The sequence below is a fragment of the Motacilla alba genome, chromosome 2 (genome assembly GCF_015832195.1).
Source record: "Motacilla alba alba isolate MOTALB_02 chromosome 2, Motacilla_alba_V1.0_pri, whole genome shotgun sequence".
NCBI lineage: Eukaryota > Metazoa > Chordata > Aves > Passeriformes > Motacillidae > Motacilla > Motacilla alba.
Window position 1 is genome coordinate 103,329,041 of NC_052017.1, and position 23,670 is coordinate 103,352,710.

At 41.0% G+C, this 23,670-nt stretch overlaps 1 protein-coding gene across 1 annotated transcript in view; it reads right to left on the reverse strand.

Moving 5' to 3' along the window:
- SMCHD1 (structural maintenance of chromosomes flexible hinge domain containing 1) overlaps positions 1–12,517 on the reverse strand; it is a 68,702-nt gene extending 56,185 nt beyond the window's left edge. Inside the window, exons 1-3 of the mRNA XM_038127361.1 lie at positions 12,234–12,517; positions 1,047–1,122; positions 442–603 (exon numbers count right to left, since the gene is read on the reverse strand). Of these exons, the coding sequence (XP_037983289.1) occupies positions 442–603; positions 1,047–1,122; positions 12,234–12,413 (418 nt within the window). The 5' untranslated portion in view covers positions 12,414–12,517. The remainder of the gene's footprint in view (positions 1–441; positions 604–1,046; positions 1,123–12,233) is intronic.
- Between the last annotated feature and the right edge of the window lie 11,153 nt (positions 12,518–23,670).

Sequence of the window (23,670 nt, forward strand, 5' to 3'; positions counted from 1 at the left end):
CACCTCAGATGGGAGGGCACACAACATTCTACAGTAGCTCACACAAAAACTGTTCATAAAATTCAAACACAAAGTCTACAGTTTAGTACAGGAGACAAAAACATGATAACACAGATGCTAACCTGTCTGAATGACATGCACAAGATTACTCAGGCTGAAGTTATTTTACTTCTAAAATACTCAAACTTCTTGAACAAGTATTTGAGAAGGTACCTCTGTAAATCTGGATTCTTAGGTGGCTACTTTTAATAATTTTTAAAAGAACAATTTGTATAAAGAACATAGTTAATTTTTCTTTTACAGTTAAGATTATTTTTTAGCAGCTATAATTTTAAGTTGAATTGCTCATAAACACATTCATATATTCATAAAAAAAAAACATTCACACATATATTCATAAAAAAAAACCATTCACACAAGATTGGTTTTGCAGGTACTTACGCAAAGGATTTTGGCCCTCGCTGGCATAGTACTCGTACATGCCACTTTTGACAAGTGTGTCGTAGTGAGGCAGAAAGTCAATTCGTTCCTTGGTTGCCAAAAGCAACATTTGATCAACTGACTGTAGCAGATATAAAGTAACTCCATCATGAACAAGCTCACCTGCAGTGAAGATGAAACAAAGTTCATTGAAGAGCACTGCATCAGGCAACTTCTACTCTCAAAACAAGTACGGGCTTGGCTGCAGGTAATCTGTGAACTGTCCCAGGCGTTACCCGTTCAGCATTTAACAACAACATTTAAATTAATATCTTTTCACATTTCCAAGTTTAATAATGCAAGTTTTCTCAGGTGACAGCTATGTACATATCATTTTTTCCTATCATTTACAGACTTTGTGACAGAAGATACTTAGTATAACCGTCATCATATGAACTCATAAAAAACATGTTTGTGAAAGTAATTTTTAAACAATTTTTGGCAAACTATTACAGGATTTGTAATTTCAGTTAATTATTGTATGTCAAAGCACAAACAGTTATCATGCGACCTTTATCATCAATATAAGAAATAATTGTAATTATTTTGCCATCTAAGATACTTACTGAAGTTATCTTCTGTAATTTCCTTCCTATTTGTTGTGGTGATAACAAAGGTTTCATCAGAAGGTATGCCAAATGCCTATAAAAATTGAAGATTATTTAGTTATGATAACTAAGTACTCCAAAAACTATTCAGATACATTAAAACAAAAAAAGGAATGGTCTATTTACTTTGTCACAAGCTACTGATGAGTAATCACATAATCTCTCAGAACACAGTTGAATTTAGGATTGTTTGTTTTCTCAATTTAGCCAAATCTGTCCATACTAGGGTGGTTTGTTCTTTTACCTGCATAAAATAAAAATATGCTCTAGTGAGCAACAGGAATTTTAAGGAGGAAGAACTGTCTTATAGATAACCCCCTTGAGGGCAGAGGAACAAGAATGTGAAACTACAAGAGTTATGATCTAGAAGGTGTCCCATATTTACTGCACTCCTGAGACACCAAACCAACCTAATATTTCTTAACATTGGATATTAAAGTCTTTGTTCTTCAATTATATCATACATGTAAAAATAAAGATTTCTTTCAGAAAAATTCTTTACTGTTAAAACAGTGAAGTTTATTTTTCTGAACCTAAACAATCTTTGCCACTTTGATGCCTTCTTTTGAATGTGTTTACTGTAGCTATAGACTTTTTATCCTGCTTTCTACATTCATTTAAATGCTTCTACTTTTACTTTCATTCGTTTCATTGGACCCTGATGTCCAAATAATAAAATAAATATCTGTACCTTCTCCTTCCTTTCCAATCTTTGAAACTCAAGTAAAAGTCAACCCTGGTCTCAAACTCCATCAACCCAGTCAGTCTTGCAGTGACAACTCAGACAGGTACTTTATGTACTTCTAGCCAGATTCTTCCCTGAAGGAAGCTCTAGCATTCTCTGCAGCAGCTTGCCCTCATCATTTCCCACACCTCTTTCCATCTCTATTACTCAGACTCATGAAAATATTTTTAAACACTACTTATGGTTTCATTAAGAGCCTACTTTCCATACTTCAGTTACTTTCTCCCTGTGACCACATTAAAGTTACAGTTATTATCCATCAGCAAAATTAGAAAAAATGTTGACCTCATAGTACTTGGGGCAAGTGAAACAAATGGAGATGACACAGAGACTGACATTCAGACTTAAGAACCCGGAGTAATACTTTTTAACTCCTCTGAATTCAGGTCACTTCAATTTTACCTCTTACACAAATTTTCACATAGCAAATCTGTACAGGAAAAACTATAAAACTGCTCAGAGCAAGAAAAGTAAGCATTAAAATATATGGATTTTAGAAAGCTAACATCCTACTGTGCCATTCGAGGTCAGTGGTTAATACAGAGTAACTGCAGAGTTTTACATTTGAAAACACAGACAAGCATCTTTCCCTCCAGCTATAACTACAGCTTCCTTGTTTTCTCAATCTCCCAAAGGCTCTTTTGCTCTCACACCCTTATGAAGAGTGCAGAATTTACTTTAAGGCAGAAAGAAGTTAGGATCAGCTAGTGCATGTACAAGACAGCAGCCTGCTATGGAAGCAGGAGCAGCCTCATCCTTCTGGTTCTCTCCCCCATTCTACGGGAGAGCCTCAACTAAACCAACCCCAACAGCCCAGCAGGCTATGCGTTAATTTCCTGGGCGAGCCCAGCATTTCAGTGTCCACTGGCAGCAGCTCCTTTCCACTTCACAAGCTACTAGGTAGGTACACAGGCCAAGTTTGGCAGTCGGGACTACAGATTACTGGTTTTTCTTGTCCATGCCATGGTTTGACAGACCATATCCTTTGTAAACTTTGGGGATTACTCAGTTTGAATGCCTCACTTCTATATAAGACTCACTTGGTTTCACTTCCTCCCTCCCTCTCCCCTACATTCTTGGTTATCCTAGCCCCTGTCTCTTCCAACTATGCCAGGTAGCAGTGAAGCAGCTGCACAGCTGTGCCAGTATGTGGATCTGATTTCCAGAATGAGAAGCTGCAGGTCATTCCTGAATTAAAGTGAACCTACTGGGCAATTTACTTGTACAGTTGGTGATTTTCATTCAGTTCTGACAGACAATGTTTGGTCAAATGTTTAATTTCTCAGATTTGTGCATGTAAGCGATATCATGATATCGTCTGTTGGTAAGAAGTTCAGGTTTCACTGCCATGTCTTTTTCAGCCCAGCATGGTGCCCTTTCCCCAAGTACTGAAGATGCACACAATTTGATAAGATTCGTGAGACAACCCTGAAACACATTCATATAAATCTGTGAGTTATTCTATGTTAATCCAGACACACAAACATGAAGAAGCTTTCATTGTCACCAAAATCTTCGAGAGTACAATCACTATGCTCAGAAATGCCTCTGCACATTCACAGTGAAAGCATGTTTGGAGTTAAATGTGTTCAAACAACTAAGTGAAAGCTTTCATCTTTTTGTATACAAAAGAAAAGACATTGGGGAAAAAACAGACACAATCTTCAAATAAATCCACAAGCTAGAAAAGGCAGGCATGTGAAAAGGCAAGGATCCCTAAACTGTTAGTTACATATTATTGCTACACACAATTATAAGAGTTAAAATGGTACAAAGATGAACTGTTATGTGCATAGAGAAGAGAAAAATTACACCAAAAGCCTGAAAAGTACAGATTATGTCAACAAACCAAAATTGTAATATTCTGGGAAAACAACCATAGCTCTTGACTGAAAACCAAATTAGTTGCTAAACCACACTTGGAAGCCTGCTGAGAATATGCTGCTGGGCTTTGATGTCAGAGAGCTGCAGGGGTGACCAGTGTGAAAAGAGGCAATCAATTGCCCTGAGACAGCCATAGCCACTTCCAAACAGCTCTCAAATCCATGGAAATAACTCACTCCTCCCCCAAATTTCCACCAGAAGGGCACATGGTGCTTCTCCTCTAACTTCTCAGGGAAGAAATAGAAGACAAATGAGAAGCAACAGAGGAGATGCATCAGGAGACATTGCCAAGGACAGATCCATTGAAAGGATGTTCTCCACACCAGAGCAGGGAAGGTCCCAAAGGTGCTGAGGCCCACGGAGAACCCATGTCAGGGCACAGAATTTCCTCTCTCTGTCCTCCTACTCCCCTGGAGCTGAGACCTATGGCAATTCATCATAGCAGGAAAACAAACAGAGCAGCAGAATAAAGTCCTGTACATGCCCTGATGTCTCACACCACCTGTTGCCTAACCAACGGATTGGGATTCACCATGAGATGTGCACTGGGAGAACAAAGATAAATTAGACTAGGAATGGGAAAAGAATGGTGTATGACAGAAGATGAGTTTGCAAAAGGGCAAGGAAATGCATCACTTTTCTAAGTGATTAATTTCCCCCACAATCAATCATCAGAAGTTTGTGTTAACGGGCAGTAAGTTAAATTAAGAAAAATAAAACCCCCGAGTTTAGCCTGTTTTGCACACAGCAGGATATCAGCCCTTAAACCCATGGAGTGATACAGAAGCAAAAAAAATTGCCTGTACAAACAAGAAAAATGCCCTCCTTGTAACTGGAGGATCAGTCTGGAGCACCACCTATGTTTCATGATAAAGTTAATAGCTCTCAATCTGCTGGTAGATGTTTATGACATGAGATCAATATAATGCTAAAGGAGTTTCAGACAATGTCACATGCCCAAAAAGCTTTCAGCAGAGCACTTCACAGGTATGACACATGAAAGTATGAATGAACTGTGGTATCTTTAACCTTTAAATCTGAATCAAGAAGCAAGGTCCAGTTTATGTACCAGCTTCAGTCACAGGTTTTCTTTATGAACCAAAAAAAAACCACAACAAACCTCAAAACAAAAACACAACCCCTCAAACCATAGACAACTCCTCAGCAGCTTAGACTTCAAACAGGTCTCTGCTTCTTTTCTCTTTCACATATGACCACAAAAACTCCAAAGTTTTACTGCTACTTGATCTACACAGGCACAGCAAGTCTTACCTGCCTACTGAGCCAACTAAAACACTCAGCATGAAGTCAACATAGATCTTGCCTCTGGATTTACTATCTGCCTTGGAAAAGGTGTTCAAAGAGCAAATATTTAACTTTGTGTGTGTACCACCACAGCTTGCAGTCACATGAACAGGCTTGAGGTGGTAAGTGAAGGAGAATTAATATGCTGTAAGGACAGAGTCATTGGCCTGCTTCCTCTGGTCCTTGAGGTGGTGACTTTTAAAACCGAAGGAATAGAACACTCTCCAACATGACAAAGGTAGAACAGTGAAGCCAAAACTACAGCATCTTCAGAAAAGACGATTAACCCCTTGGAATCCAAACCTTTCCAACACAAACTTTTGTTCCCTACAATACGCAACTTCTGTACCCTTAAAATTCTGCATCCTCCTACTGTAACCAATCCAAGCAGACAGCACATGAGAATAATGAGAATAAATGGCCACACGGCTTGGTGACGCAGCCAATGGACAACAGAGACATAACATCCATGGAGTCACCTTCCACAGCCAAGAAGTATTTTTTCTGACTACTAGAACTGTACTGCCAGTGCAAATCTCTAAAGGGGAACCTGAACTCTATTAGTTAAATGTAAAGAAATCTGATAACATAATTTTCAATGCTCTCCTTCATAGTTATACTCTTAGCTACCCAACATGGCAAAAGGCAATATAGCTTTTACAGTATTTCAAATTGATTCAGCACCTCCTTTACAAAAACTTATCCAGGACTCTGAAAAAATGAAGCTAAGAGCCACATCCAAACACTGAGAAACCTGTAGCCTTCTGTAATTTTGCACTGATTAACTGAATATCCCATGCCATTTACCAAATTATCATCTGAAAAACATGCATTTATCAGTTAATTAGCCCACTTAATGAAGATTTATCAGTCCAAATTGAAAGAAATCTCTTACATCAACAAATGGATGAAATTATAGTACTCATTTAAGGGAAAAGTACTCATTTAGTTCATTCTCAAATCCCAGATTTTCAAGCCAAGAACTGTCTTTTGTATCATCTCTCTCAATTATTCATACAACTATATAATATTAAGGTAATTAATAGAAGTAGCAGATATGAAAACTAAAATAGTTAAAGAATAAGTGGAGACCTTGCTGGAAGTAAATGAGAACAACTGTATGTGCCTCATAAGAATGCTAATCAAACAAACTTTTCCAATCCACTGTTAGGACAGTTCTCAACACGATGACAAATTGCTGAGGATGTCTTAGTGAGGACCTGAGACTAAGCACTCATAGCAGCAGGGTAAGGATGACAACAGTCATCTCTAATCATAATCCCAATGAGCTTCCCTAACGTCACAACGCAAACTTATATATAATATCTTTGGATACCAACAGAAGGAGGAATCCAAAAGTCTCTAGAAAAGTAGCTAAAATTTAAAAAAAAAAAAAAAGGTAGAAATTATTTCTAAGCATTTCTTAGAGCTAAAAGCAAAAATTTATATATTACAGAAATACACCAGAGCCCATATCTTCTGGTCAAATGGTTTTTAGAGACTATCTGCAGACAAAAACTAGCAATGAACACTAACACTCTAAAATATTTTCCAACCATCGTTTATTGACAGCACCATCTCTATCTAAAGAGCAAATTACAGAGTACAACATTTGCACAACTTCAAGGTCCTTGTTCTCTGTCATACTTAAAAGCTTCACTACTTTCAGAAGTTCAGTTCATACACTTCTAAATATTTACAAAAAGTAATCAATAAAAGATATTAAGAAGTTAAGAACTAAGTTAAGAAATAAAGAGTTTAACAGAAACACTTAGAACACTGCTATGTATCACAAGATTCAGTAATAGAAGAGGTTTTTGAGATTTCTTAAAAGTTTTATCACAATCCTGATGGAAAAAGAGAAACAAAGAAAAGAGGCAAACTGTATGACACAAGATCTCTACAGAAGTCACAAGTGTATTTGTCCAGAATGATGCATTAACTCAGACATCTTTTCAAGATTTGCAACTTCTAGCAAGCAGAAAGAAGCTTGGGACCCCAGAATTTCTACAAAGAGCATGTTACTAGACTTAGTCTGAGTCCAGACAGTAACTTCCACAAAATCTTCACAAATTACCGTGTCTAAAATCACAATCACAAATACTCAGTGCAGCTACCAGCCAAAACTTTAACATTAACTTCATGCCAGCTTCTCCTACCAAAATACTTTGTATGGCACCACTTGTTAAAGGAATAAGAATTCTGAAAACACTCTTCAAAACAAAAAAAAATATTTAGTCATATTCAACAACTGCGCCTGGATAACTAATCCTAAAGACTGCTGATACTCTTCATCTGACTGTGCTGCCAACTCTTGAATTTGACCAGGAACCTACAAGCCACTCAGCTTTCCAAATCAACTGATACACATAAGGCTGTACCTAAGTGCACAAAGGTAGGCAAACCACATCCTTCTTCCCATCAAAACATCAGTAACAATTTCAGTGAAGTGTGAAATACAATGTGATAGTGCTGGAAAAAACTTGCAGCACTGCTGCATCTTACACAGATCTTACAGTATTTCCAGCAGTGTCTTTAAAAAACAAAGAGAAACTTGCTTTGCCTATGCATAGCATGTTTTAAAATACATCTATTTTTAGTTTCTGGTCACACAGAACTGCTAAAATTGCTAAACAAACATAAGGCTTAAAATACAAAAAATACAATTATTGCAAGATGGACTGATTTCATCATTAATGGAATTATCTCGATTAAGCATTTATCAGAATGATGTTTTGGTGACACAAATTTGCAGAAGTTCCTAATATTTTTTCTTTGATTGCAAATAATTTGATTATGCTTTATTTATTATGCATTATTAAGCAAATATTCACCAAAAATTTCACTTATTTCTTGTCTTGATTTGATACTACACTTATGCTTATTTTCCATATACCACCTTAATGAATATCCTTTTCTGCCTCTTGGCTCATTGAGACACTGGAATTTATTTGGGTGGATTGGCAAAATAATCTATTTAAAGAATAAGTAGACAGATTAGGATACAATGGGAAGCTCAACAAAAGATGTGACAAAAGACTAAAAGCAAAAAAATTGTTTTATTGCAATACTTGAGTTGAGTATTTACTTTAATTACAGATATTTACTTTTTATACAAATTACAGATCTATGCTTTCCTTTTTTTACACAAGGAGAGACGTTTCAGAAGAACTAAGGAAGCATTTACCAATGAGCGTGGTTCCTATACAAGTAGTAACCCTAATCTTAGTACCATTAACTGTCCTCAGACTGGTAGTTCACCTCAAAGCCTCTTAAAAATCCCTTCACACATGGCAAAATTTCTGTGCACTTTTCAGCACAGACACCTTTCAGCTTTAAAAGGAGTGTGACCTCTCTAAGTGCCTGATTTCTGCCATCTCAGCAACAAACTGAAGTGTTGCAGCTCCACTTTGCACCTGGATAACGTGAGCAAGGACTCTCAGATTAGTTGCCAACATTTCTTATTGCTACTAACTATTTTTGAATTATACTCTAAACATCAGGACAAGCAGTGGGGCACAGACCTGAGAGAAGACAACAATAAGGAGCACAAGAAACAGTACTGCCAAGAAGAAGCAAAACACAGCATTTAACCCACTTATTCACCTTCTGTAGACTGAAATTATATGACTGCTCCACAAGGGCACAAACAGAATACTCAAGCTAGCATTATTCCTAATTAAGAAGTTTCTGCTTCAGGAGTGACCACTACAAGGATGAAGAATGTAGACCATATAAGCTCCACCCTCTCATAAGATTTTTTCCCTAAATCTTCCCTTCTGCAACACTGAGAATGAAAGGCTAACTTATCAGTATATAAAGCCATTTCCAATTACACAGACATGCATTAACTGCTTAGGGGATAGTAAAAAAACTATTTGCTTAAAAAACCCCACAACATTTCAAAAATTAATTAAGAATATTTTAGTAATAATAGAAGAATATTTTATATGACAACAGACATGACACACATAAGCTCCTAAATCAAACTCTGAAGTGGCTGAATCAATTTTGCTCCACAAACAAGAAAATACCTTCTCTCTGCATTAAGAAAAAAACCCTAAGTCTCAGAAGTACCAGCCTAAGACCATGCCTTCAGGTACTTAAGTATGTTCAACTCAGGATCATCACATAACACAAACAGGTTTAATTTCGTAATTTTTTTTTTTTTTTTTAGGATTTGACTCCTACACATCCAGTTCTATCCAGAAGAATCCTCTTGTGCCATAGGAAGATTTTCACAACATACATAGTTCCAACAGCTTAATATTTCTGGCATTCTTGTCAGCCATGACCACATGGGAGCGCCTTTGCTGCTACAGTCACATCATTCAGCTGCATGACAATCAAAGTCCATCGAAAGCTGAGCCACCAGACAGGAAACCCGTGGAAAAAACACTGCTGCATACTCAGTACCTGCCCAATCAAGCAGTCTGACAGTGCTTAACAGCTTTAATTGTCTGAAAGTGACTACAACATTCCACTTCACCTCAGCTTGAACCAACTCAAAATCTGCTTAACAAAAGAATTGTTCTTCCTGAGCTTTCATCGCTTCCCTGCCTCATTTTCAGCACTACGAACCTAGGAAAGTCTGTCCCAAGCCGGTGAACCCGTTCATCAGTTTCTCCTAAAAGTAATTAGTTGCAACTTGCAAGATGCCAGAAATTGAGAACTTTGGAGTACAACACTCAGAGAAACACAATTTACAAAGCTCTTGGAGCACTGAGATGCCAGAATGTTCTTCCAGAAGTCCTAGAACTTGTATATTATTGGTGTGGGAGACATGAGATAGCAAACATCCCAACGCTCTGCCTGTCCAGGTTTCATTGTACCAACATTTACAGGTCACGCCAACCCACCTGTCTCAGCATCCTTTCAGATGCCCCACATATCAGACGATGAAAGCTTCAAAGTGCAAAGAGTCATCACACTGAAACTAGAAGCGACAGAGGCATCTCTGACTGCACCCACTGATGGTAAACACATTATTAGAGAAGGTCTTTCTCTAAGAGAATAATCAGCTGAGGCTCTTCCTGCATAAGTTTCTAAGAGCATAGACCCTGTTATCCTTAACACACAAAACAGCCACCAGGACTGGTGGCAAGGCTTGTGATATTAAACATACTAAAAAAAACATATTTGAAAATTTTGCTTTCACAGACACCACAATCAAACACAGCAAGGTCTGCTTTGCAGCACCAGGCTTCTCAAACGCTCTGCTGCCCATGCAAGAAGTCTGCCTAACAGCATTAAGGTACCGACTTCAAAACGTCAATACATTTCTCTGGTAAAAAAATCCCCGAAGCTGTTTGTACCCGAGATCTGTCACAGCTGGTGATGATGGCTTAGTTCTTAATAAAATCGCAAATATGCCAAAAGCTGTGTGAACTACTGAACACCATGAGGATGCATGGAAACATTAACTCACTGGAGTGTGCAGTATATGTAAAAAAACCAGAAAAGACAGACTCCATTCTAGAACAAATTGTAAATTAGTGTTAAACTCACCCCATTGATTAATTACAAAATTTAAGAGAAAGAGGGGTGGGTTCATCAGGTACATATTTGCCTCAACTACTGAAAATACTTAGTATTCTTGCAACTCATCTGCTAGCTGCAGTTGTATCTATTAAGACAATTCTTAGAGAAAATTATGTAACACTCATAAATCACTCACAGGAGATACAAACCCTTAAAGGTCAGGAACACACCCCACTGTCTAGCTTCCCAGAATGTTACACTGTAGTGCATTTATTTTTTTATCGGGCACTGATCAGACAAAGGAATGTGCTAACACTCCATAAGCCTTTTTTTTTGAGTACAGAATCAAAAAGGGTGGAAAAGACTTCCAAGTCTTCCAAGACTGCACACTCTCTAAACCATATCATACCACAAAGTACGTCCTTTTTTGGACACTTCTAGGGAAGATGACTCTGCCTTAAGATTCAGCGACCCTACCAGATCATGGCTATGCCGTTTTGGACACAGAACTCTGCAATCACAGGTGACAGCTATCCCTGCTGACATTGGCAACTCAAAGCTTCCATCACAGTAGGAAGCCATTACATGAAACACTGTCCAGACATAGAACAATTTACACACTACTTATTTATTTTTTCCTCAATAAATATTTTGCCGGTATCTTTTATATAATTATTTATCATCATGTGCAGTTATATTAACTATATATTTCATCATGATATCGTTATATTACATATAAAAATGATATCTGGTAGTACTCATATTGTTCATAAATAATCGATAAATTTTTGTAAAATTTAGAAATAATTCTATTTATTAAAATGCAAAACCAGAATTTATTATATACTATCTATATGTAAAAATAGAATTTACATGCTAGAAAACGAAGTGCAAATCATACTGGATAAATAAACTAAAACTAAATTTTTTATCAGACTAAATTAGTACAGAAATTCAGAGCTGATTTTCGTGCGCATTTCACATGGTAAAACATGCAGGCAGCTAACAGGTTTATGGCATTTACCACTCGCTCAGAAAACGAAACCATTGGAGAAACGGGCGATGCCTACTGGCAGCGCCGGCAAACTACTGGAAACAGCCCGTACGCGGAAAACAATCTCCACCTCCCCGAGCTGGGAAGATGGAGTAAGTTTCGTTTCGCGTTACGACACAGAAAAAGAACCGAAAGGACACGCGACAGGGCAAAGGCGCCGCCAGACACGGCATTTAAATGGCTGCCACCGCTGCAGACGGGAAACGGCGCTCATCGCCAAGACTTTGGACAGCAGAAACATAGTCACAGAAACGTTTAGGCTGGAAGAGACCTCTGAGACCCCGAGCCGGCGCTGTGACCGAACACCGAGCACCGCGCCAACTACAAACGCCCTCCGGAGCGCGGCGCCGCGCCCGCCGCTCCCCGCGCGGGGGCGCTCGGGGGACGCCCGCTGCCTTCCTGCCCGCCGCCAGGGGCTGCTCCCGCCGCCGCCCCGCACCGGCCTCTCGGGGTGCGGCAGAGAGGCGACGGCGACGGGGCGGCCACGGGCTCTCCGCCATGGCCGCCCACCTATCCCGGCAACAAAGCTGGCGAGCAGGCGGCGGGCGCGGCGGCTCCCGAGCAGGCTGTAACACCCCCGCCCCGGCGGCCCCCCAGCCTCATCACCGCAGGGACGAACGCTCACTGGTGAAACAACGCCACCGCCGCGCCCGACGCCGCCCGCCCTGCCGCGTACCTGGCAGATGGCGCTGCGGAAACCCCGGTAGTTATCCTTGCCGTAGCTGAGCACTTTCTCGTCCGGGTCCGCCTGCTCCCGGCGCCGGTCGAAGAGGAAAACAGTGCGGTCCCCGTTGCCGCGAGGGGTCAGCAGCGCCGGCCTGCGAGGTGCACGGCCGCCTCCCGCCGCTGCTGCCATGTTGAGGAGCTGAGGAGACTGAAACCGTCCTGCAGCGATGGCGGCAGCGACGGCTCCTACTGCCAGCCCCGCCAGCGCCCCCGCCCGGCAAAATACGTCCTGGCAGGGGAAGGAGGAGGCGGAGCCGGCCCGGAAGCCGGGGAAGGAGGCGCCGTGGAGGCCCGGAAGGACAGGGTGGGAGGGAAGGAAGGAGAGAGACGGCGGTGACTGTGGTGCCGGCCATGTGGGGTGGTGCGAGGGGGCGCCGGGCAGGCGGGTGGGATGGGCTTGGAAACAAAAGCGCCACTTCGGCGGTGCGACCTCTGAATCAGTTAGCGCCCTCTGCCTCGCGCCACTTCCACCGCCGGGCGGGGCAGGAGCGGGATTGGAATTGGGATCGGGATCGTCATCGTCGCTGCAGGAAGCGCAGGCGGGCTGGGCCATGGGAGCGCGTGCTGCGCCCGCGGCCGCCCCCCGCCGGCCGTTGCGCGCGGCGCGGGCGGTGGCGCGGGACCCGCAGCGCGAGCGGGACCGGCGGGCGCGCTCTTGTCACCGGCGGGCGCGCTCTTGTCACCGGCGGGCGCGTCCCCGGCGCAGCGCGGGCAGAGAGGGACCAGAGGTGTGAAGTCCCGCTTTGTCTGCCTTAAAACAAAGCGGCCAGTCCGGATCCCAACAGTGTTGTTTTACATGATGACAGCATCTCAGAACGGTCAGGTTGGAAGGCACCGGAGTCGGTCACTGTGCTCAAACAGGGTGATCCCAGAGCAAAGAATTGTGCCCAGATCGTTCTTGAGTGTCTCCAGTGGGGGAGACTCCACAACCTCTCTGGACAATCTGTTCCAGTGTACAGTCACCTGCACAGTAAAGTTCTTCTTGTGTTCAGGTGGAGCTTCCTGTGCATCAGTTTCTGCCTCTTGCCCTACTGCTTGGGACCGCGGAGGAGAGCCTGGCTCCATCCTACTGGCACCCCTCTTTAGATAAGTGCACATGTTGATGGAGTCGTCTCTCCCTTGCCTCCTCCTGAGGCTGAACAGGCTCAGATCTGTCATCATAAGATAGGTGCTCCAGTCCCTTAATCGTCTTTGTTGCCCTCCACTATATTCACTGCGGGAGCTCCATATCTTGTACAGAGGAGCCCAGAACTGGACATAGAACGCCAATTGTGGCCCCAATGGAGTTGAATAAAGGAGTAGGATCACCTTCCTTGAGCTGTTAGTGATGCTCTCTTCCTAATGTACCCCAGGATCCCATTGGCCTTCTTGGCCACAAGGACACGGCTGGCTCATGGACAGCTTGTTGTCCACTGGGACCACCAGGTCCTTCTTTGCAGAGCTGCTTTCCTGCAGGTCAACCCCCAGTTTGTGCTGGTGCAAGGGATTATTCTTCCTGTGCCAGAACCTGTGTATACCTTGTTTGAAGTTCAGAAGGTTCTTTGTCCATTTCTCTACCCTGTTCAGGTCCTTCTGAAGGGCGGCACAGCCCTCTGGAGTATCAGCCACTTCTCCCAGCTTTGTGTCACCAGTTAACTCGCTGAGGAGGCCTCTGTCCCTTCATCCAAGTTATTGATGGACAAATTAAACAGCACTGGACCCTGTATTGAGTTTTGGGGGGCAACACTGATGACAGGCCTCCAAATATATCCTGTGCCACCGATCATGACCTTCTGGGATCTGCCAGTCACCCAGTTCTCAATCTACCCCACTGTCCACTCATCCAACCCTCACAAAAGTGTAGCTGCTTCTGTTCCAAGGAGTCTTGGTTTTGAGGAGAGGATTGTGATGGCATATAGGGGAGGTTAGTAAATCAGTAGAGGTGACAAATGAGTAACAAAAAAATCTTGCCTTTTGAACACTTCCAAGGACTGGGATTCTACCACTTCCCTAGGCAGCTTTTTCCAATGCTTAACCACCCCTTCAATAAAGAAAGTCTTCCTGATGTTGAACCTCAACCTCTCCTGGCACAGCTTGAGGCTATATCCTCTTGTCCTGCCACTTGTGTTTTGGGAGAAGAGACTGACCACCACATGGCTACAGCCTCCTTTCAGGTGGTTGTAGAGAGAGATAAGGCTTCCCTTGAGCCTTCTTTTCTCCAGGCTAAACAACCTCAGCACCTGCAGCTGTTTCTCGTAAGACTTGTGTGTCAGATCCTTCACCAGCTCCATTGCCCTTCTCTGGGCACACTCCAGCACCTCAATGTCCTTTGTGTACTGAGGAGCCCAAACAGAACACAGGATTTGAGGTGTGGCCTCGCCAGTGCCCAGTACAGGGTAGACTGTCCGGCTGGCCACACTATTGCTGATCCAGGCCAGGATGCCACTGGCCTTCTTGGCCACTTGGGCACACCCTGGCTCATGTTCAGCTGCTGCCATCCAGCACCCCCAGGTCCTTTTCTTCTGGGCAGCTTTCCAGTGACTCTTCCACAGGCCTGTAGCGCTGCCTGGGGTTGCTGTGACCCTAGGGCAGGATCCAGCGCTTGGCCTTGTTGAACCTCAGACCATTGTCCTCGGCCCATTGATCCAGCCTGTTCAGATCTCTCTGCAGAGTCTTCTTCCTCTCCAGCAGATCAACAGTTCTGCACATCTTGGTGCAGAGTGGCTGAGGGTTCGCTTGATCACCTGGGTTGTCAATGAAGATACTAAACGGGACAGGCCCCAGCACCGAGCCCTGCAGAGCGCTGCTTGCGACTGGCCATCATCTGGATGTAACTCCACCATTCTCTGGGGCCAGTTAGACTACAGGAAAGCAAATTGCATAGTGGAACTGAGCAGTGTGGAGTTTTGTGGGAATGAAGAACATTTATACTGACCAGTTAAGAGAGGAAGGGTCTCTTGACAGTTTTTAGGCTGTGACAGGCTGTGACTCTGAACTCCTCTAAACGATGACTTGATGAGTGTGTCAAACCTTGTCACTTTATGAGTTCATCAAACAAAATTTAGTTTTACGGGGTACTTGACACAGCACTTCCATTTTGGAATGCTAAGTGCTTTGGGAAAAAAACTTGATGAACTATTTAATCTAGTTTCAAAATTAATATTGCAAGGAAGAAGGGATGTTTCTACCTGAAATGCAGGCACTTAATTTACATAAAATTAAGTTACTCACCCTTCAGCCTATCTCCAAGCTGTTTTAAAGAGTGCCTGCAGTTGCAAAGTTTTCATTTTGCAGTATGAAGTATTTTGTTCTTGAACAACTGAATAATCATTTTAATCTTTGTGGAAAATAATTTCTTATCTGGAAAAAGGAATTTATTAATCTATTAATTTATTCATCTAATTTATTATTATTCATCTACCATATTTTAAGGCCAGATATCATGTTATTGTTCAAAATGAATAGTAACAGTAGAGTAACCACTAATTTGTTCATTTTGCAATTTGATATTTTAGATGATGCTCAGGAAAGTGGGGTTTTTTGTGTATGTGTGCAAGGATATATTTGTTGTAATATCCTGCGTGTATTTAATTTTTTTTTTTTTTTGTTCAAGGAATAAATTAAATGCCTGATTTTTTTTTTATTGAAGGCAAATATTGACTAAGTTCTAATGCTGGACATTTTTAGATAGTAAATATTTTGTATACACTGAACGAAAATTGTCATTTTTCACTAGAAGAAAGTGCACAGCCTCTCTAGTAGCTTGTTGCAGTGGCACAGTCTATTGAGTGATACTGGATGCTAGTGCCTACATATGCTTTGTAGGTGCAATGCTACCAATTCCAAATGATCCAATAAAAAATGCTGTTCCTCTTTAAGGTAACAAAGGTTTTATATGTAAGAAGAGGTGGCACCTTGGATTTAGAACTCTATGGACCTTTGACCTGGCCTGTTTAAAAAAATACCTTAGTGAGACCCCCTGAGGTGTGAAACAAAAGAACATCATTATTTGAGCCACTGAGGTGTGAAACAACAGCATCACTATTCAGAAAACCAAACCATCTGAGAGACAGAAATCAAATCATAGAATCAAACAATGAATTATCATCATAACATGAAAACTAAGATAGATATAGAGAAGTGGGTTACTGAAGTGCTATTTAGTAATTTTTTTGCTTCTCAGTAACTTGACAAAAATTAGTGAGCAAATAAAGTAGCAAAATTTGTGAAACAGAATCCACTTAGTCAAGTTGAGAGGACTGTAAATAGAGTCCGTGGTTCTGAAATACCTGACTGATGGGATAAAAGATTAAATTAAATTTTAAAAATTGAAGGCAACTGAGAGAGAAATGGTGAAGAAGGGGGAGGGACAACAACCCATTAGTTCAACCTCCTGTGGTCCAAATTAAGTCTGTCAGCTGGGCTTTGTGAGCAAAACTCATGTAAATTCTCGCTGTTCATTGTGTACTTCATTAAGAAAAATACAAAGTGACATGCTTGTTAAAATCCAGTAGAAATAAATGCTCTGATAACTACAGCTAGGCTATAAATAGTTGTGGAAAGCTTGCCTAAGATGACTGAGATTTTCAAACTATGAAAGTATTATGGTTAAAAGTATAAAAATAGGAAAGATAATCAGGATCTTCTAATATACCTCACAAAGAAGGAAGGAACATGGAGTTATATTAAGAAACATGCAGAACTGACAGGAAGATCTTTTCATGAAACATTTGATTGAGCTATGAAATATGTAATGAGAATGAATAATTTAGTGAGGTTTAAAACAATTTTTTCTTCCTAGGAATAGAAAAGAGATAAAGGACTAGAAAAATTAAGAATGAAATCATTCCCAGGAGGCATACAAATCATATACTTTGGTCTTAGAATAAAATATCCAAATATTACCGAGTAGGAAGGGTTTAAGTTGGAAAACAAGTTATTCCATATCTGACCATTGCAGTGTTTTGCACTATTTTCCAAATATGTATTTGGAAGGAGGACACCACACTAGATGGATACTTGTAGGATTTAGCCTATCGGCTCTCATAGGATTGTCATGTAACTATTTGAGGGAAACCATGGCAATAGCAGGGAACTTCTCTGAAAAGCTCAGCAAGAAGCTGTTCTCAGCAAGAAGCTCTTGTCATTCACCTCTGACAAGGGCAAATGAATGCGGCCAAATATTCAGTGGTCATGAAATAAGTTTGATGGCAACCCACTGTATCTTGCGAATTCCAGAGTTAAATTAATAAGGATGTACCAAACCTTGAAAACTTTGTTCTTCTGTAGACAAAGAAACGTGAATGTTTCTTGAACAAATACATGAGAACATGTATCTGGCAAATGCACAGTGGGAGAAAACAATTTTTAATTTGAAAGTCTGTTGTAGTATAAGATTTATGTCTTCAAGCATTACTGTTCTAATAAAACACTGTTGGTGCTATGATTACAAAGATTTTTAAGATCATGTCTGAAGAAATCCCTCCAATCACACTCTTAAAAGACTGGGAACAAATACATCATTCTCTCCTGTAAAATGTGTAAGAAATAGGAAAACTTGATAAATACATTGTCACAGAGAAGATCCTGCCTCGTATGTAAGACCGTGTGCTTTTCCATTCAAAATGCTATTGCTGTTCTGTTGTCCTAGCTGAGTGCTGAGTGTCTTCCAGGAGTTTTGTAGCTGAGCATCACTAGTATTTCCCTTTCTTTTTTTTTTTTTTTCTTTTTTCTTTTTTTCTTTTTTTCTTTTTTTTTTTTTTTTTAGGCTGCTTCCTCCTTTTCCTCTTCCTATTACCTTGCTTTTAACACTCTTATTTATGCTCTTATTTTATCCTTTCACTTCCCTTGGCTGTTTTCTCCTGAACCTTTAAGGGGTGATTTTATCACAAGCTTCAGTAGCAGTGGCACCCTGGACTCCAAGAAAGCCCAGGCAACCCCAGTTGACTGCTTAGTTATTTGTGATATGTCTCTGCATGGCATTGCCTCATACTCCGGATTTTGGGAGGGTCACACAGTAACCATTGCCCTGTCTTTGTCTCTATGGGCGTGTTTTGCCATGCAGAAATTCTTCAAGCATGTATCACAGAGTTTTTGTTGTAGCACTGTGGTGGGTTGACACTGGCCGGATGCCGCACCCACCGAAGCCGGTCTCTCACTCCCCTCTGCAGCTGGGCAGGGGAAAGAAAATGCAATGAATTCATGGGCTGGGATAAGGCCAGGAAGAGATCACTCACCAAATACAGTCATGGGTAAAACATACTCTGGTTTGGGATATTAATTAAATTTATTACTAACTGAATCTGAGCAGGTAAGAAGTAAAATGGGAAGTAAAAGAAACCTTAAAAACACCTTCTCCCCGCGCTTCTCGCCTTCTCAGCTCTACCTCCTCCCCTCAGTGGCACAAAGAGACAGGGAATGGGGGTTACAGTCAGTTCATCACACATTATTCCTGATGCTGATCTGTAAGATGAGTCCTTCCCCTGCTCCACTGTGGGGTCCCTTCCACAGGAAACAGTTCTCTGCAAATTGCTGGAATGTAGGTCACCTTTTCACAGTGTGCGGTCCTTCAGGCACAGTCTACTCCAGTGTGGGCCTCCCATAGGGTCACTTGTCATACCACAAAACCCGCTCCATTGTGGGCTCCTCTCTGCACAGGTCCCTGGCAGGAGCCTATTCCAGCATGGGTTTCCAATGGGTTCACAGCCTTGTCTTGGGCATCCACCCTGTTCTGGTTGGTCTCTTCCATGGGCTGCAGGTGGATCTCAGCATCCTCGTGGACCTTCGTGGGCTGCAGGAGGACAGCCTGCTTCAGCATGGTTCTCTCCATGGGCTGCAGTGGAATCTCAACCTGGAGCACCTCCTTCCCCTCCCTGTCCACTGACCTTGGTGTTAACAGGGTTGTTCCTCTCCCATATTCTCACTCGGCTCTTCTCTGGCTACAATTTCTGCTGTACAATAACCTTTAATTTTTTGTTCTTAAATATGTTATCACAGAGGTGTTGCCAGCATTTTTGATTGGCTCAGCCTTGGCCAGCAGCACGTCCGTCTCAGAGCTGCCTTGGACTTTGGCTCTGCTGGAAATGGAGGAATCCTCCAGCAGCTTCTCACAGAAGCCACCACTGTAGTCCCCCTGGTACCAAAACCTGGCCATGCAAACCCAATACAAGCACACACAAAAGACAAGTTGGTATTTAAGGAGCTTCTAGGCTAAATATTTGTGTTCTCAGAACCCATAATAAAATACCTGAGGAGTAGTTTCTGCGGAATCAAACCATCCAGCAATTGCTGGCAGAGATCCTCATTAATGCTGAATTGTCATTCCTTGATTTCTTGTTTATACCTTTACAATTCTATATCTTTCAAATGAGTGGTTTTCTCTTAAAATACCTAAACTTGCCTGAACCATGCAACCTCTGACTGTTTTCCCTTTCTTGTCTTGTGTGACTCAACTCTGCAACTTTCCTTATGACTTTGTTACGAGTGATGGCCTAACCTTTGGGAGGGGCGAAGAAGATGGTAAGTCACTACCCAGCAGTAGTCAAGCAGACCCCATTATTTGGTGTCCACTCTGCATTTCAAATGTAATGTAATTTCCATTTCTAATCAAGACCTTCCAGATAATTAGAACTAATACCAGATGCTCTTTTCCCAGCCAGAATAGTGAATGCCTTTCAGCTGGGTATATCAGGTCATGCATGACTGTGCTAGTGCTCAGTGTTCTCAGAACCATGTGCCTTCTACCAATACAAAGGCATGCACTATTCTGAATCCTCGTAGGAAAAGTGAAATAAAATTACATGCATCTCGCTTGTTTCAAAACACTTATACACATTCCATCACCTTTCCTTCTGCTTTGGAGTCTTGCCAGACCAATAAATGTTTCTTTAGAAGTGAAATTGGAGTAACAGACGTCCTTTTAAATCTTTGCCTCGCCAAAGGGTTCTTGAGACTAAAATGCTTATCAGGTCACTGCCAATTAAACTGTGGTCTCATGTATGAGGTGCTAGGGAAAACAACATACAGACCACACATCACAAAGGCTCCTTGTTATCATGAAGCTGTTGATAAGAACTTCTGTAATGGAGGGACAATGTAGCCAATCATCCTGTAGACAGACATGTGGTCCTGTCTACCTCAGGCAAATAGTGGAACTGGTACACCTTTATGAACCAGGGTTCACAAAAGGTACACTCTCCAGTGGGGAGTAATGGACAACAGAACTGACATCTGTCATTCTGTCATGTCTAGAAAAATCCTGTAAACAGATCAAGTCCTACAAAAAAAGAAAAAAACCAACCAAACAAAAAACCTACAAAATTAAGAGTTTCCTCAGGCTGAGTGATTGGACTCTGCAAATCTCCTGATAGAGCACTGAAAATGTCAGTGCACATCCTTTAGATATGACATTGGCTAAAACATTGATAGTCCCTCATCCAGTGGGGGACACTGAGGCCTTTGTGTCTTCTTCCATTTCTTAAAAAGGAATGAATACCATCAAAACTTCCAACAAGCACCTGAAATGTAAAATCCTGATGAAGATTCAATAGCCCTATATGATGGAGAGCTTTGCAAGCAAAAAAGACTCAATGATACACGATATCATCATACCAGGACCTTTTCACAGGCAAAAATCTGTAGACAGGAAGTATTGAAAAAACAGGTAAATTCCCTGTTCTGTGCTGCTGCCAAAAGAGGAAGGCTAACTGGCTCTAAAGGACACATTAAGGTTTCCAGTATTAAAGCAAACAAGTGCACCCCAAAGAAGAATGGAAAGATTATATATATATATATATAGTCTCTTCAGATTGTTTGCAGTGCTCAAAATACTTGCATACCAAATAACCTAAGATTAGCAATGAATAGGCAATACCCCTGTTAACAAAATCTCCATTGCTTTACGGTTATTTAGCATGAGAGACCAGAGTTTTCCTTTTTCACTGAGCATTGCACTGAGTGGCCCCTGTTAGTAAAAAGGGAATGTCTTCAGCTACTGAATTTTTGTTCTTCCTTACTCTTTCAAAAAAGAACATTAAAAACAATACAGCTGTTTTTTCTTAATTCTACCACATAAGTTGGAGCAGGGATGAGAGCTCCCATAAAAGGCCAGAGCAGGCAAACTATTGGAAGTATTACAGAACCACAGAGCACAAATTGTTACCCAGCCCAGAACTAAAGGCTTGCATAGGCATGCAATGCTTTATGTTGGCAAAATCAATGAAGAGCATTGCAGAAGCCTCATTGCAAAGTTAAAGCCTGAGCAGGCACAGGTTGCAGCAGATGACGTTTAAATTGGCTATTAGGAAAATTTCTTCACAGCAGGAGTTGTCAAGCATTGGAACAGGCTGCTCAAGGAAGTGCTTGAATCACCAGCCCTGGAGGCATTTATAAGTCATGAGGATGTGGCACTCAGAGACATGGTTGAGTGGTGGACTGGGCACTGTTGGATTAACAGCTGGACTCAATGAAATTAGAAGCCCTTTCCAACCTGAATGAATCTACATGATGCAATCAAGAAATACTCCAGAAAAAGAACTACCATGTTCTTGATGGTGGTGAGAGTTTCTGACAACAAAATATGAAAGGAACATACCCTAGAGAAAAGAAGAAAACTACAGACTTCCAGCATGCTTCTGCAGCATCAAGTGTTATTTTTTTATAGCTAAATAATAATAAAGCAGATGCAAGAGTGGTCATGTAAAGGAAATACTTAAGTAATATGAAGATAGCAAAGGGCTGGTTGGTGAGATTAATGCCAAAAGAACACTACATAAATCATTGTCAAAGCAGCTTGGCTCTGTGTTCCTCAGAATTTTTAAAAAGCCATCTATTTTTAAAAAGGTTAAAGCAATTTTTATTCCTCTAAAACTTACATGAAGATGTTTCTGTATTTTATTTTTCCCCTACACAATGCACATTGAACAGCAAGGAGAGCCAGGGAATTAGTATCTGCTGCTAAAATGATTATCTAGTTCCTCAAGAAAAGTAGGATGATTGGTATTTTATGTCATATTTCTACACTTGCAGTAAGGATCAGTCTTTTCTAGAAACAGGCATGAGAAATTTTATTGAGTGTAAGAATACAAAAATTGACACATTAAACTGTACAAAAGGTACACTAGCACTAAATGAGGCAACTATCCATACAAGAGCCAACATTCACAAATGACTCATACTGCTGAAATGTACAGGTGCTGCGGTGCTTTCTCATTAAGACTTTATATTCCAATAAAGAAACAAAACCAAAACCAAGAGCAGTAATTATGCTCTAGTGCCTACTGCCTAAGTTTAGAAGCCATATTCCAGAACACAAATCAAAAATAACTGCCTTTCAATATCACAGAGAAAACATGTTGAACAAAGATTAAAAAATTCCCTCAATTTTTAAATTGTGAAGACACAGTATCTAGTAAACATTGGCTGATGTTGATCTGTTAGATTACAACACACAGCCCCATAGTATTTTACAGAACCTAGATCCATATTTGAGGTGGTTCTAAAGGCAGTTTAGCTTAACTGGCATACAGACCAATAACAAAACCACATAGGAAATGTCACTAACATGGATTTTTAAAAATTTGGACTACTTCAATTTCAGAATATTACATTGACCAGTGCATTAAGCAAAGGCATCATGATTTGATTCTTTGACCCTGTTCATTAGGGTTAATATAAAGCCCTTGGAAATGCCATTTATTTTGCTCTCATTTAATCAACTGACTACTGCACATGGCAAGGAACCTACAGATGCTAAAAACACAAGGTGAGTTATAGAAGCAGAGATAAACAGGTATGGGGGAGTCAAGAGAGAGCATAGCCCCTAAATAAGCACATAGTTTAAAGGAATGTGGCTCTCATCTACGGCGCATAGCTTTGCTCCATTAGATTGCTACCTCATTTTAGATAACAAAAAGGTTAAAGAGATCACAAAAAGAAAAAACTTCTAAAGAAAAGGAACCAGGATGTAGTAAAAACTTGTTTATTACAGAAAACAAAAAGTAAGTCTGTAAAAATAAGAGAAAAGAGGACAACAAAAGCAAGCATAAAAACTTCCCACCTGTCGGAAGACTTTTCTAGCTGTCAAATTAGAATTCTGGAGTATAAAAAAGGAACAGAAAATTAGAAGCTTAAATAATGTCATCATTATCATATCTGAAAAAAAATACTCGTACCAGGGCCAAAAGACTCACGTGCTATGTTAAGAACAACTGAGTTTTAAACTTATTCTGCAAAAATAGCCTAGAATTAGACAACTCAGTTTTTATTTGCAGTCTGTGTTTAGATGGTCTAACTCAAGTTTTATTGTATATCCTAAGGATCTATGTTTCATTCAAATATTGTAGAATTAAGGAGCAGCTTTCTTTATCTATCAGCTGCTAAATGCCTTTAAACAACTGCAAAATTGTTTT